Source organism: Rhinoraja longicauda, chromosome 2, assembly GCF_053455715.1.
Source record: "Rhinoraja longicauda isolate Sanriku21f chromosome 2, sRhiLon1.1, whole genome shotgun sequence".
Taxonomy (NCBI): domain Eukaryota; kingdom Metazoa; phylum Chordata; class Chondrichthyes; order Rajiformes; family Arhynchobatidae; genus Rhinoraja; species Rhinoraja longicauda.
The window spans coordinates 25,487,062-25,500,282 of NC_135954.1; the positions used below are offsets into that span (position 1 = coordinate 25,487,062).

Below are 13,221 nucleotides of genomic sequence, written 5' to 3' on the forward strand. Positions count from 1 at the left end.
TAATGTTAACACCTGGAGGTGTGGGCAGCGATGATGTAAAGATGCCCAGAGGGATTTGGGAACCAAGATAATAAGCAGAAGATTTTATTGATTCTGTGAAAACAAACACTTGAATCAGTGCCATGAACGTTCCTTTGAAAGCAGTTTGAGGCAAATACTCTTTGTTAGTAATATATTTTTATTGTTTGGATTGTAACAGGGAAACCTGGTACTCATAATGATGCAACATGATTTTGCCTACATGGTGGAGTCTTTGTTGTCATAATCAATCCATGCTCTGCCACCAGACAGTAGAGTAATAATGGTGATAAAAAGACACAAGGAACTTTAGATGCTGCTTTACAAAAAAAGACAAAGTGCTGGACTAACTCAACATGTCGGGCAGCATCTTTGGAGAACAACAGATCGGTGATATTTTGGGTTGGGACCCTTCTTCAGACTGATTGTAGTGGGGGTGGTGTAGAAAGGTGTCAGACAGAGTCCAAATGAGGGCAGGGTGGAAATTAGTAATGATAAAGTTAATAAAATCAAAGAGTGCAGGAGGCAGCCCCAATGCAGTTGCCAATGAAGCGGAGAGTTGTGGGATGGTGCCAGTGTAGCATTGGAACAAGGACTGTTCAACATAACGAACAAAAAAATAGACATAGCTGGGGCCCATGTGAGTGCCCACATCTATACCTTTAACTTGAAGAAAGTTAGAGAAGTCAAAAGAGAAGTTGTTAAGGTTGAGGGGGGGGGGGGAGTGTTAGTAGAGGGGAACTGAATAGACCAGGCTTGTGGGATGGGAATTGAGACCTTGCAGGGTGTATTGATGAATCGAGATATGATTCGAGAAATTTGCTGCATATTGGAAAGCAAACATGTCAAACCCCTGAGCATTGGATTTCCCTGCATTTGTTGCTGAAAAGCAAGGAGATGTAAAATGAAGGTAGAATAGTACATTTACCAGCTGAAGCACGGTTGGAGGGCAATAAATTGGACTGTAATATAATAATGTCATACAGACTCCATTGTCAGTGTAATCTGTTGCAGAGTCTTTTATACGTTTGCTGTTAATTCTATAAATCAGGACAGATTCACCAATTTGAAAACCAAACTGGTAGAGTTGGGAGGAACAATGCAAGTACATTTTGAAGCTAAATTGTGTGAGCAGTGGAAAGCTGTTAAAGAACAGAGAGGAGGTTCAGATCAAATATATTCCCAGAAAAACTTTGTGACTTCAATTTTGGGCCCTTGATGTCATGAGGCATGCAGATTAGAGTAACTCAAAGAAGGAAAAACTAGATACTGAAACCTTGATACAACCAAAAGTGAAAGGTGAAATTAAATGGAAATTGGGGAATAAAAGGAGGCAGTGAGAATATCCATTTAAGGAAACTCAAAGAAACCTAATGGATCTTTAATACATTAGCAGTAAATGATGATTCGCAAAATTGTAGGACCTATCCAAGACCAAAATGATGATTGTGCATAAGGGTAAAAGACATTGAGATGGATCTTAATGAAGACTAAGGAGATACAAGGAACTGCAGAGCTGGAATCCTGAGCAAAACACAAAGTGCTGGTAGAACTTAGTGGGTCAGGTAGCATCTATGGAGGGAATGGACAGGTGATCCTTCAGGTCTGGACCCTCCGTCAGTCTTAAGAAGGGTCCCGACCCAAAATGCTGTCTGTCCATTCCCTCCACAGATGCTGCCCGATCTGAGTTCCTCCAACGCATTTGCGTAATGAATACTTTATTTTTCATAAAAGAGCTGCTGATACAGACATTGTAGTTAAGGAGAAGGTAAATGCAGTCAGACAGGAATTATTAATGTTTTGCATCACCAGCCCCAGATGAAATGTTATTCTAAGGCGTTGAAAGATGCAAGGAATAAAATATTAAGAGCTGGCCATGCCACAGGCACGATAATGTGAACAGCAGGTTAATTACTGGACACGAAGCATAACCTTTGATGGGCAAAATATCAGAAAACATTGTGGGGACATTTAAAATGCAATTAATCAAGGACATTCAGCATGGATACGTTGAGGGAAAGTCACGGCAGATCAACAAACACATTTTATTTGGATAATAAGAAAGATTGATGAATGTAGTGGGTCTGATGTAGTCACTGGAGTTGGGTTGACTTTGTTCCACTTGGCATACTGGGATTGAAGGGAAATTGCAAATTACACCCACATTTGGATCATTACAGGAGGCATAGAGTAATGGTTAGGTGTAATTGGGTCTGGAAAGCTGTTTCCAATGAAGTTGTGAACTTTGAGGGACTTTTTTCTCCTGTAGTGTAGGAAGCTAGTGATGAATAATTAGGTTTAGTTTAGTTTAGAGATGCAACGCGGAAACAGACCCTTCGGCCCACCGAGTCCACACTGACCAATGATCCCCCACACTAACATTACCCTACACACACTAGTGACAATTTACATTTATACCAAGCCAATTAACCTACAAACCTGTACATATTTGGAGTGTGGGAGGAAGCCGAAGATCTTGGAGAAGACTCACATAGGTCACAGGGAGAACGTACAAACTCTGTACCTACAGCATCCATAGTCAGGATTGAACTCGTGTCTCTGAGCATGTTAGGCAGCAACTCTAATGCTGCACCACCATGCTACTGTATCGAGGAATCTGAAGGGAAACGTAATTGAAATGCATCAAGTTGAGAGGATTGACATATATAGGAAAAAACTATTTCCCGTAACGTAAAGGTCAGTGGATTTAATATAATGTAAAATGGAAGAATTAGAGGAGAGCTGGGAAGTTTTATTTCACCCAGAAGATGTTGTGTGTCTGGAACCCGTTGTTGAATGGTTGGTAGAGACAGAAACTCTTACTGCATTCAAAATTTTGGATATATATTTAGTTTAAAGATACAGCGTGGAAACAGGCCCTTCGGCCCACCGGGTCCGCGCCAACCAGCGATCCCCACACATTAGCACTATCCTACACTACGGACAATTTTTTACATTTACCAAGCCAATTAACCTACAAACCTGTATGTCTTTGGAGTGTGGGAGGAAACCGAAGATCTCGGAGAAAACCCACGCAGGTCACGGGGAGAACGTACAAACTCCGTACAGACAGCACCCGCAGTTGGGATCGAACCCGGGTCTCCTATATATTTATAGCATGGTTAGGATTTTTGTCAATCTATTGAGAACAGGGAGTTGAATGTGAGACGATTGTGGTTTCTTGGTTAACATGGAAAAAATGAACCTAATGGCCGTCTCCTGTGCTGAACATTTTGCTGAAAGAGTTGGGGAGACAAAATTGAGACACGCAGAACTGATAAGAGTGTGCAATTACCACATGAGTTGTTAGAACACAAACAAGCTGTCAATTCAATCCACTCTGGACTCTTTAGAGCCATGCTGATTGAAGCAGTGGAGCTTAGTTTACTGTGAATCCCCAGCACTGGCTACCTCTCAGATGCTGCAGCAAGCCAGATCTGGCAATAGATCCATTTGTTTTCATTGCATTGGAGAAGATAAATAATGTTTCTTTAATGACATCACTTTGATATTTTAGTTAGAGGTTACCTAAAATTGGAGGATTCAATGTTCGCAGCTCTTCAATTCCATCTCACAACTCTGGCCTTCCAGCCACCCACTATTACCTGCCATGCTTTGTCCTGCCTCTCCCTCTGCCAGCTTTCTTCTTCCCCGCTACAATTATTCTGAAGATGGGTTTTGACCCGAAACATCACCTATCCATGTTCTCCAGAAATGCTGCCCGACCTGCTGAATTACCATAGCACTGTGTCCTTTTGTACAGTAGTTGAGAGTTGTTTTTCAGATTGGAGACCTGTAACAGTGGTGTGCCACAGGAACCAGTGCTGAGTTCTTCATTGTTCGTCCTGTATATTAATGATGTCAAAGAGAATGAAAGTGGAATGCAGATTAGTAAATTTGCAGAGAATACCAATATTTGTGGCACAGTGTACAAATACGAAAATTCGCTAAGGTTACAACAGGACATAGATCAACTGGAAAACCGGGCAAGTGAATGGCTGATGAAATTTATCTCAGTTAAGGATAGTTAAACTAGGCCAGGACATACACAGTGAATGGCAGGCACCTGGGTTATGTTATTACATGTACACAATTTCCTGAAATTGCCGACACAGGTAGACTGTATAGTAAGAAGGCGTATGATATTCTTGATAGTCACTCTTGCAGCCATCGGGCTTATATGGGTCCCAAGAAGAGATGCTATCTTTTGATAAATAGTGATTTCTCACAATTTAAAATGAGCATTTGAACATTGTTACTGAGATACCAGTACCAATCGAACTCCACCTCAACCAAATCTCATGTGTTCAGAAAATAAATAAGTTGAGGCTAAAAGTTTGTTTCATATGTATGGAGAACAACCAGTATTGATTAGGGTTAGTGTTGCAAATAGTTCAGAATTCAAAATCTTGTTTTTTTTTTTACAGGATGATGACTTTCAAGAAATGATCAAATGTGCAGAGTTGATGGAAACACAGAATTCACACCTCTTTGACAACATTTTAGTTAATGATGATCTTTCAGTTGCCTATAAAGAGCTGAAAGCAATCTTGGATGATCTGGAGACAAAACCTTTCTGGATTCCTGTCAACTGGCTACATTCATAAAGTCATGATGGGGAATAATGATAATGGACATTGAATGGAAGCCTCGTAATATTGAATGCCGTTTCCAAGCAGTTGGTGGTGCTTTGAAGTAAAACATTTGCCACTTTTTTTTGCACTTTTAATGTCCAATAGCAAACCATGTTACTTTTGCTAATCATAAGTTTTCATCTACCTGAAATGAGCAGTGCTAAAATATTTTCACTACTTGGGGAATAAATGTAGACACTTTCTGATTTTACTACTGATGTAGATTGTGACATTTGAGGTGACAGGGGTTTTATTTTTTAAAACACTGAAATATGTGTATTTTAGTAAATTATGGGTGATATTTGTTTCAAGTCAAAGAATATATCGTTTAGGTTGCTGATGAAGAAAATGCCATGTATCCAACCAGAAAGCATTGATGGTTCTGTTTTAGCATGTCAGCAGAACTAGAAGAATTGTTGTGTGTCTTGTATAATAAAATGAAAACTAGTGAAATACCAAATAAGAGAATTATTTGGAAAATTTGGTGTTTGGCCATGTTGACATATTTCAAAAGATGTTGGTTATTAATGCATATACAACATCTGGTATTAAATCATGCTCAACATTCCATTTAAATTCACCTCACTAATGTGCTGATAATGCCACCAGCAGTGCACTGTAAATGTATTTTGTAGGTGAGATGCTTATTGTTTGTAAATTAGGGTTTTATTATGACAGGATTCTCAGATAAAATAGATGTATTTCCTTGTCTTTTAATTTTTTTAAAACTATTCTCCAAGATATCGCAGATTAATAAATTACCCAATTTTATTTCTGTGTGGTGTTTTTAATGAGATAAATGGTTAATCTTTCAGATATGCCAAGCAGCTCTATAAAAATGTTACTCAGTTGTAATGTGCAATTTTAAGTGAACTTGATGTACTGCAATATGTACAGATATTAAAATCTTGTATTATCTTTATCAGATTTAAGTCTATCTTTTTAATCTTGGGTCTTTTCTGCATGAGCCGCCACTTAAATGGAATATGTCTTTATTTTAACATCTCAGCATGTTCCTTAGCACCTCACAACCAACTAATTATATTGAACCATGTGTTCAGTTGCTACATGTGTGTGCCATGCAATTTATAAACAGCAAGATCCAACAAACAGTAGAGTGATAAATTACCAATTCGTCTGTCAGTTGAGAGATGAATTTTGGCCAGGGCATCTGGAGAAATTCCTGCATTTTGAATTTTCCCTTAAGATCTTTATATCTGTTTAATATCTTGGGAAGTTGGGATCTCTGGAACTGCTGCACCGCCTCGCCTTGCACTGAACCATAAGATTAGATTGTGTGTTCAAGTACTCGAGTGTGGCTTGAATCCATAACCTCTTTAATTCAAAGTTGCTACACGAGGAAAAGCTGATATTCCTTGAATATGAGAATTTAGACCATATAGGAAATTACATATTTTAACATCCTTTTTCGTATGCTTTTAAATGGATTATTCGTTGACTTGAGAAGAAATTTCCAACGACTGATTTCTGGAAAGGAATTGGTCCCAATTTCAATTTGGGCAAGAATTCGAATGGCTTTTTGGCTTACAAAATGCTAACTGCCTCTCTTGTCTCAGCTAGTTACCCATTGCAGTCTGCAGGAATTGAAAGTTGGCAGGGGAGCAGCTGTGGAATGTTGGGTGGCTAGAGGCCACTTCCAACGACTGAGAGAATGGTCCCTGGAAATTGGATAAGGCACAGGAAGGAGATCTAGAAGAGCTTCAATATTAGTGAAGAGGGAAAGCCAATCTAACCTTCATCCACAAGAAAAGCAAAACAACAAAACACTACTGGGCTTTTACTGGAGGCTCCAACTCTTCATTGGTTTGGCCTGGCAAGGAAGCTATAACTTCCCTAAGTAAGCATCTAATTAAGATAGCAATCAGCACTTGATAGCATTGGAACAAATTCTACATATTTAATGAAGGAGCCCTTTGGCTTTCAGGAGCGATCATTTCTGTCTATTCAGAATACCACGTTAAAATCTGAACCTGCATGAAGAGGGCAGGAAAAAATGTTAAAGGTAATTTTAATTGTATATCTGACTTATTTGCATGTTTTAATTTGTCCTTGTGAAACTAGCTCATCTGAGAGCAGAGTTATATCAATGTAAACAAGCATGAATACTATAAAATCATCCCAAGGTGAGTGTTTTTGAAATAATCTTTAAGCTTTTAAAACAGCAGATGGAATTTTCAGATAGCAATATATTTTATAAGATTAATTACATACAAAATGACCTTTTCTGAAATTTAGACATAATTGATAAGATTTTGCAATTTGTTTTATTTCTCTAATAAAGAGGTAAAGAATAGGATATGCACTTTGTTCAGGCAAATGGGTTTTGTGCAGATGAATCACCATGTACTTGTTTCTGTACTGTATTACTCTATATATAGCATAGATATGTAATAACTGGAATAAGATTACAAAAGAGACACTTTGTAGAAATGATGATTTTGATGACTTTTTAAAGATGGTTTTGCTGTTTTAAATGCCAAATATATTTCTCAATCTATCGCTTGCACAATCGACAATGAAAAAGCAAGCTAATCATTTGTCATCATTATGTCCACAGGAGGGAAGGAACGTTGTGATTTTGCAACACTAAGCTCGCATTTTGAGACCTGTTTATAAGCAAGGTAAGAGTTCCAAATATGATTTTTCAGGAAGTACAACTTGGAGCAAGAAACAGAACAAACATTTTTTTGAGGCAAAAGAAAGAAGCTCAGGAGGCCTGAAAAATGTACGGAGAGAACTGCAGTAATTTGTACGTTTGTCCTTTATGGGGTTGTTATGCATAGTGTTAGCTCGATTTCAGTATGTACAATATATTCTGAAGCTTCAATTTTATTAAAAATATCTATATGGATATGGATTTTAGCCAGCTGAATGAAAGATTAATGGAAAACTTTTGCATGGTACGAATTCATCTGATGTGAAATAGCAAATTTTTATCCCAAGATCCAATTTATTCATTATATTAAAACTGAAGGCAAAAATAATTAATTCCAGAAAATTTCAGAATGGAACGTTATTGTGATTGTTGATACACTAGTTTTTTTTCCAAATGTAAAGAGAGAGCATTTATTTTATTTTATTATTAAGATGTTTAGGGTGCACTTTTTAACAAATAGGAGTGGGCCATTTAGTCTTGCATGCCCCTCTGAGATTCTGAGAAATCAATTAACTCAACTTCATTTTCCTGCACTAACCTCTTTGATGAAGAGACATGTTTAAGAGACATTTAGACAAGTACATGGATAGGATAGGTTCAAAGGGACATAGGCCAAATGCAGGCAGGTGGAACTCGTGCAGAATGGGACATGTTGGTTGGTGTGGGCAAGTTGGGCCGAAGAGCCTGTTTCCACGCTGTAGGACTGATTTGTAAGAGGAAGTCAGAAGAGCATGAACTTTGGTGAACAGCTGAAGGAGTGTTGCATTGGTGGGAGGTGCCATTTTTTGGTAATGTGGTAAACTAAAGCCACATCAGTCCTTTTGGTGGAATCTAAAGGTGCATTATTTTAAAAACAAGCATAGGAGTCCTTCCCAGTGTCTGACAAATACTTCTGTCTCATCCAGCACCTCTAAACTAAAATATCCAATCAATAATCGCATTACTACTTGCAGGATCTTGGAGTACAAAAATATTCTCCCTTTTCTAACATAACAGTGACCTAATTTTAACTATTTCATTGGTTGCTGAGTATTTTGAGGATATGATATCAATTTTCTGCTTCCTAGTACAAGTGTTTTAAATGTTAGCTTATTCAAAAACAAAAGCTGATTTTCTGGTTCATATTCCTCTGCCGTCTATAAGTCACAGGGTCATACAGCACCGTAATGGGGCATCTGCCCAGCAACACCATGTTGGACGTCATCCAACCATTTACACAAAGGAAGGCAGAGTATTAACTGAATGGTGTCAAGTTAGGAAAAGGGGACGTACAACGAGATCTGGGTGTCCTAGTGCATCAGTCACTGAAAGGAAGCATGCAGGTACAGCAGGCAGTGAAGAAAGCCAATGGAATGTTGGCCTTCATAACAAGAGGAGTTGAGTATAGGAGCAAAGAGGTCCTTCTGCAGTTGTACAGGGCCCTAGTGAGACCGCACCTGGAGTACTGTGTGCAGTTTTGGTCTCCAAATTTGAGGAAGGATATTCTTGCTATTGAGGGCGTGCAGCGTAGGTTTTCTAGGTTAATTCCCAGAATGGCAGAACTCATATGTTGAAAGACTGGAGCGACTAGGAATTTAGAAGGATGAGAGGGGATCTTATCGAAACGTATAAGATTATTAAGGGGTTGGACACGTTAGAGGCAGGAAACATGTTCCCAATATTGGGGGAGTCCAGAACAAGGGGCCACAGTTTAAGAATAAGGGGTAGGCCATTTAGAACTGTGATGAGGAAAAACCTTTTCAGTCAGAGAGTTGTGAATCTGTGGAATTCTCTGCCTCAGAAGGCAGTGGAGGCCAATTCTCTGAATGCATTCAAAAGAGAGCTAGATAGAGCTCTTAAGGACAGCGGAGTCAGGGGGTATGGGGAGAAGGCAGGAACGGGGTACTGATTGAGAATGATCAGCCATGATCACATTGAATGGCGGTGCTGGCTCGAAGAGCCGAATGGCCTACTCCTGCACCTATTGTCTATTGTCTATAATCTTACATTAGCCCTTTTTAAAATTCTCCCCACATTCTTTTCTACCTCCCCTGCCCCCCAGATTCTACCACATACTTGCAGTTAACCTACCATCCTGCAGGTCTTTGGGATCCTGGACGAAAACACACACTTTGTAGAAACCCACCTGTCAAAGGGAAAACAGGTCAGAAATGAATCTGGGTCTCTAGTGCAGTGTCTCTACTTGCTGTGGTAATCTTTGAAGCAACTGGAATATTCTTCCCCTGTTTTAACTGCTTCCCTGTTTTAAGTATGTAATTTAATTCAAATATCTCAACTCACCAATATTTTTGTTCTGTCGAATTACTTTTTATCCTTTATTGCTGCTTAACTTTCCAGCTGAACATTGGCTTTCATTTGCCCTTTCTATGAACATGTTGGTTCTTGCAACAATTCCATTTCCCATGCTGTTGTTCTTCTACCGGTGTTCTCCAAAGCACAGGATACATCTGATTACTTGCCAGATAACCATAATTTGGCAATTTCTGGCTTTATATGAATATACTTGCTTATTGATTTGCTGCTAGATGAGTGATCAAACTGCCTTCAGCAAATTTTAAACCTTGTAAAGCTCAGCAGTTCACGATATTGCTGAAATATCTGTGGATATTCTTATACCCATCCTGGAAGACAAGAGAAATTTTGTTAGGACAACGTTCTTCTGGTTCTCCAAGCCTATTTTCATATTTTGCATTCATTGGTCATCTTTGATTTCATCATGATTTTCTAATAAATAAACAATAGACAATAGGTGCAGGAGTAGGCCATTCGGCCCTTCGAGCCAGCACCACCATTCAATGTGATCATGGCTGATCATTCTCAATCAGTACCCCGCTCCTGCCTTCTCCCCATATCCCCTGAGTCCGCTATCCTTAAGAGCTTTATCTAGCTCTCTCTTGAATGCATTCAGAGACTTGGCCTCCACTGCCTTCTGAGGCAGTGAATTCCACAGATTTACAACTCTCTGACTGAAAAAGTTTTTCCTCATCTCTATTCTAAATGGCCTACCCCTTATTCTTAAACTGTAGCCCCTGGTTCTGAATAGACATCAACTTCCATCAACTGAAATGCTCCCATCAACTTTCTCCCTTTCCCTTCAATTAATAATACTCCTCTTTGCATTATAAAATTTATGCCAAGACACAAGAGACTGCGCATGCTGTAAACCTGGAGCAAAACTCAAACTGCTGGAGGACCGCAATAGGTCAGCCAGCACTTGTGGAGCCAGAGGGAATGTCGACCATGCAGCGGGATTTTATATTGGTTATTTCCTTTCTACAGTCCTCATGCAGGATACGTAGAGGGGAGTCCTCACCCAAAGCAATGACCATCCCTCAGCCTATACAGATGCTGCCTGACCAGCTGAGTTCCTCAGCAGTTTGTTGTTGCATACATTTCATATCCAGTCCGCTACACACCTTTCTTGACTTCTGAAATGTTTCCTAAAGTAGTAGACCAAATCATTGCAGTCTTCATTTTTTGGATCTTAAGGAAAGAGAGGAATTTGTGCAAATGAAGGCACAACTGCCAATTGTGGAGCAATTCACTTCTGGGATTTTTTGCGAGCAGTGTACTTAAGTTATATGGTTTGGGGGATTCCTTAAGCTTTGCTTAACTGGGAGCAAGTATTAGCCAACGAGCACAGAGGTGGTAAGTAAATGGATGGCAACATTAAGGATGCTGGCTGTAATGGCAGTTTCCATACCTTCTCAAAGTCCAACTTTGATAGCCATTACTGCTCGGGGATGTGGTGGAGATATAGCTTACGCACACACCGCACTCTAAGATAGCAAAAACAAATCTTTCAAACGCTGTTTCTTGATTAATTGGTCTTTATTAAAGTAGCACAAATCAAAAGAATAATTCATAACTTATCGTTCTTATCAACTGTTTCCTCTTCAAACAACACAGTCGTTACCGTGATGTTGTTACCGTGTGGTTGTTACCGTGTGGTAAAAAACTGTTTTCTCTCCATTCTCCGAGACTAAGCTGACCCCCAATCTTTGTGGCTACGCTAACCTCCTCAGATGTAGATACGCCCCTCTATGTATCAAATCCCACCTTCCAAAGTACAGACAAATAGAAACTAGAAATATTAAACATGGCCATAATATAATAACAGTAACTAATTTAAGCGTAAATGGCTCCGACTGGCTGTCTTGGATAACACAATGTTTACAAAGTGAGATTGGAGTATGTTGAAATAGTCAAATCTGGAAATGATAAGGTCATGGATGAGAGTCATGTCAACAGTTCAACTGACTTGGGAGTGGAGTCGGGTATTTTTTACCTCTGTGTGGTCAGTGATGCAACAAATATTAGGTTAGAACTCATGTCTGATTCGCGTGTTATAAAGTTCATGAACAGTCCAGTTTAGTGGTCCTGCAGATAGACACGAAAAGGTGGAGTAATTCAGCGGGACAAGCGGCATCTCTGGAGAGAAGAAATGGGTGACATTTCGGGTCAAGACCCTTCTTCAGACTGATGGTCCTGCAGTTGGATAGTGAATGGCATTGTTCACCAATGCAAACAATGTTTTTAATTAGGGTCAGGATTCAGTTTGTTATTCTCATTTGTAGACTGCAAAGTGAGCCTCGTGGTATGGAGGGATTAAGGCTCCTTCACGTGGTGGTCTTAAAACTTTTTTAAAAAGTTATCATGATGTCTTGCATTCAAAGGTTAGTGATTTAATGCTTCACAGAAACATAGAAAATAGGTGCAGGAGGAGGCCATTCGGCCCTTCAAGCCAGCACTGCCATGAATTGTGATCATGGCTGATCGTCCCCAATCAATAACCCGTGCCTGCCTTCTCCCCATATCCCTTGATTCCACTAACCCCTAGACCTCTAGCTAACTCTCTCTTAAATCCATCCAGTGATTTGGCTTCCACTGCCCTCTGTGGCAGAGAATTGCACAAATTCACAACTCTCTGGGTGAAAAAGTTTTTTCTCACCTCAGTTTTAAATGGCCTCCCCTTTATTCTAAGACTGTGGCCCCTGGTTCTGGACTCGCCCAACATTGGGAACATTTTTCCTGCATCTAGCTTGTCCAGTCCTTTTATAATTTTATATGTTTCTATAAGATCTCCTCTCGTCCTTCTAAACTCCAGTGAATACAAGCCTAGTCTTTTCAATCTTTTCTCATATGTCAGTCCTGCCATCCCAGGGATCAATCTCGTGAACCTACGCTGCACTGCTTCAATTACAAGGATGTCCTTCCTCAAATTAGGAGACCACAACTGTCCACAATACTCCAGATGTGGTCTTACCAGGGCCCTATACAGCTGGAGAAGAACCTCTTTACTCCTATACTGAAATCCTCTTGTTATGAAGGCCAACATTCCATTAGCTTTCTTCACTGCCTACTGTACCTGCACGCCATCTTTCAGTGACAGGTGTACAAGGACACCCAGGTCTCGCTGCACCTCCCCCTTACCTAACCTAACTCCATTGAGAAAATAATCTGCCTCCTTGTTTTTCATCTTGAAGACAATGTTACAAACACACAGAACGGCATCCATACTGCATTGAAGTGTCATCCTGGTTTATCCTGTCATCCTGAAGTGCCCTCCATAATGTTTGGGACAAAGACCCATCATTTATTTATTTGCCTCTGTACTCCACAATTTGAGATTTGTAATAGAAAAAAAGTGCACATTGTCAGATTTTATTAAATGCCATTTTTTGTACATTTTGGTTTCACCATGTAGAAATTACAGCTGTGTTTATACATAGTTCCCCCATTTCAGGGCACCATAATGTTTTGGATATGGCTTCACAAGTGTTTGTAATTGCTCAGGTGTGCTTAAATGCCTCCTTAATGCAGGTATAAAAGAGCTCTCAGCACCTAGTCTTTCCTCTAGTCTTTCCATCACCTTTGGAAACGTTTATTGCT

At 39.7% G+C, this 13,221-nt stretch overlaps 1 protein-coding gene and 1 long non-coding RNA gene across 4 annotated transcripts in view; both read left to right on the forward strand.

Moving 5' to 3' along the window:
* The window catches only part of mpp7a (MAGUK p55 scaffold protein 7a), a 368,390-nt gene extending 362,818 nt beyond the window's left edge, over nt 1-5,572 (forward strand). For both annotated transcript variants that reach the window (XM_078415914.1, XM_078415920.1), the window contains one exon: nt 4,446-5,572. In XM_078415914.1, the coding sequence (XP_078272040.1) occupies nt 4,446-4,625 (180 nt within the window). In that variant the 3' untranslated portion in view covers nt 4,626-5,572. The remainder of the gene's footprint in view (nt 1-4,445) is intronic.
* A 1,687-nt stretch (nt 5,573-7,259) lies between these two features.
* The window catches only part of LOC144609114 (uncharacterized), a 37,194-nt gene continuing 31,232 nt past the window's right edge, over nt 7,260-13,221 (forward strand). The window contains exons 1-2 of one of the 2 annotated variants that reach the window (XR_013549278.1): nt 7,260-7,294; nt 11,907-12,005. This is a non-coding gene — a long non-coding RNA (uncharacterized LOC144609114). The remainder of the gene's footprint in view (nt 7,295-11,906; nt 12,006-13,221) is intronic. The other variant, XR_013549279.1, reaches the window with a different exon arrangement.